This window comes from Neophocaena asiaeorientalis, unplaced genomic scaffold, assembly GCF_003031525.2.
Source record: "Neophocaena asiaeorientalis asiaeorientalis breed wild unplaced genomic scaffold, Neophocaena_asiaeorientalis_V1.1 scaffold37, whole genome shotgun sequence".
Lineage (NCBI taxonomy): Eukaryota > Metazoa > Chordata > Mammalia > Artiodactyla > Phocoenidae > Neophocaena > Neophocaena asiaeorientalis.
This window is the reverse complement of record NW_020174269.1, coordinates 907,306-910,043: the sequence shown is the minus strand read 5'-3', so window position 1 is coordinate 910,043 and position 2,738 is coordinate 907,306. Positions and strand designations below refer to the sequence as shown.

Below are 2,738 nucleotides of genomic sequence, written 5' to 3'. Positions count from 1 at the left end.
CCAGCGGCAGCCCCCGCCACATCCCTGCCTCCAGATGTCCTCCGGACCGGGCTGGAGTTGGCCTGCACTAGGCTCCGGAGAGGACTCTCCGCCCCTTTGCCGGCCGAACTCCGCAGCAGTGGGTCCCCCCGAAGGCTGCACGCGCTCCGCGGAGAGCCTCCCTCCGCCCAGGCGGGGCGCCTCCGGGACCCGGGGCTCCTGCCCAGAGTCGCGGAGGCAGTGGCTTCGGGGCGACCCTTGCCCGCCGGGCTGCCCGGCCCCCGGGTCCCGTCGGACGCGGGTGCGCCAGGCTCAGCGCCCCCTCGCGCGCCCGCCTGCTCCCGGGTGCCGCTCCTCTGCCTCTGGGCCGTCCGGTTGTGGCAGGTTATGGCAAACTTGCCCTCAATCTCGTTCCAGGCTACGATGAAGACGAACTTGTGCTTCTCGCGCTCGTCGAACACATGGGGCCGCACGGCCACCCAGTCCGACTCGAGCGTCTCCTCGAGTGCGAACGACATGGTGGCTCCGGCGCCAGGCCGCGGGGAAGGCGCCGCCGGCCCTGCCCGCCCGAGGACTCACCGGCTGACTGCACCGCGCCCCCAGCTCACCCTCGCCGGGAGCCTTCAGCCATCTTTGCGCGCCGGCCGGCTCTCCCCGCTCGCTCGCCAGTCTCTTCGCACTCGCACCCACCGCGCTCCTTTGTGGTGCGGCTCGCGGGAAAGACAATACGCGTCGCAGGAGCAGGTAGTTCACATGGTCACGTGCGGCCGGATCTGTTTACAAGCCCTGCGCTGCGGCAGCGCCTGGCGCCCGCCCGGGCCGCCCCCCGAGCGAGGCCGCGGTGCTGCGTCTGCGGCGCTCCGGAGGTGAGGCGCGGGTTGCCTAGCGCCGCGCAGGCGGATAGGTGGTCGGGACCGGGGGCTTGTGAGCCTCCGCCGCTCGCCCGGGCCGATCTCCCCGCCCCTCCTCTTCTTCCCGACCCACTGGAGCCGGCGTGACGGACGGACGCGTCTCCTAAACTCTGCGCCTCAGTATCGCCACAATGTTGCCATTCGGCTGCTGACGTCGCGGCTCCACGAGGGACGTAAACACGGGCACGTGCCGCACGCTGGTGACGCGGCGGCGGAGGCGCGCACACCCCGCTCGCGCGCGTCGGCCCCGCCTCTCTGCGTCTCCCGCCCCCGCCCGCTCGCGGCCGCGCGCCTGAGTCTTCTCTTCCTTCGACTTAGCCTCCTACTCCGGCGCTCTGGAGCTGGTGATCCACATGCAGGGAGAGAGGCAGGTGTACCCTGCGGGACAGGTGGCCTCCGAACCCAGGAAAAGAGGAACTAATGTGGAGGAGCTGAGAATTTTTGAACTCCAGTCATTCAAAGGGACTCTCAGGTGTAAATTTTCCTCCATTCACCCAGAGGGGTAACTCCTATATTCAGAAAGTAGTCCGTAACGTTATGTGAACTATGTGCTAAACTTTATTGGGATCCCCTAGACTATTGGGTTCTCTCCTAGCACCCTTGCGATACAGTTTAAGATATGAAAGGAAGGTGTCTGAAGACAACCCAGTAGAACTCCAAAACAAAATAAAATTAAATGAAAATTCAGTCATGTCCCAATAGTATGAATGTCTACATCTCAGTTCATCAGTGTTTTATTGCTTCAGGATTCATCATTGTGTGCTGTTCTGTGAACCTCGTTGTGAGATCACTGACTTGAGCCTTTTGAAATAGTATTCAATTATAAGTTACCAGAATGCACATACCAAAAAAAAAAAAATCATGTAGATCTGAAGAATTCTGTTCATACTGAACTATGATGAAACACATTCTTAAAATTGCCTAGTGGATCTTATAATCTAGTTTATATTATTGGCATTCTTTTTTTCCTGCTAGTATCCAATTCATATTGCAGGTATTCTGCATTCACAGTAAAGTACAATGGGAATTGTTACTTTTATCCATATTTCCAAAATATATGCAAGACCATTTGGATTAACCTGGCATTGTTAGCCATACTTACTTCAGTATTGTCCTGACATCTGAATAAACAGCCAAAAGCTTTATTTCTGTCACTCAGCTGGACATTTTAGACCTGTAGATCTGCTCTGACCAAAAAAAAGAAAAAAAAAAATGGGGGCACTTTGGGCAGGGCAGGATGAGCAAAAAGGGAAAAGGACTGGTTTTTAAACCTTTTTACAGTTCTTTATGTGAACTATAAATTTTCAAAGCTTGTAACTGAACTTGTGGTAACTCTCAAATGCAAATCAGAAATAACACCTTTTGAAAGGCAGGAAGAAAGAGAGAAAAGCCATTGCAAATCTTTATCACCAGCTAAGCAAACCATAGCACATTATAGAAAAATTTCCTCTTTTCTGTGGAAAAGTTACTACTAACAGTTTTTCTGTTAAAAAGTGATGAGATAATTATAGCTCTCTTCTTATAATACATTATAGATAAGTATAAATGCTAAGAATGAATGCCAAAAGAATATGTTTATGGGGAGTATTTTTATTTACATGTATATTAAAATTGCAATATTTATCCACAACATTATGTCTTATCACAATAGTGCTAGAGAAAAATTGTTTGTGGTCACACAGGTGTTAAGTATTTTCGCCCAGTACTCTGGCAACTGTGTTTTGTCAAGAAAGTTGTTTCAGTGTTTCTGGTCTCCTCTATTCTCCTCTATCTTAGTAACTGTTATCCTAGAAATAATAAAAAAAAAAAAAAACTGAAATTCCCATGACAGGTGACTGTAGTACTTTA

The 2,738-nt window shown here is 52.1% G+C and overlaps 1 protein-coding gene across 1 annotated transcript in view; it reads right to left on the bottom strand.

The window, feature by feature from the left end:
* JMY (junction mediating and regulatory protein, p53 cofactor) overlaps positions 1-628 on the bottom strand; it is a 71,670-nt gene extending 71,042 nt beyond the window's left edge. Inside the window, exon 1 of the mRNA XM_024755696.1 lies at positions 4-628. Coding sequence (XP_024611464.1) covers positions 4-497 — 494 coding nt within the window. The 5' untranslated portion in view covers positions 498-628. The remainder of the gene's footprint in view (positions 1-3) is intronic.
* Positions 629-2,738: the final 2,110 nt, after the last annotated feature.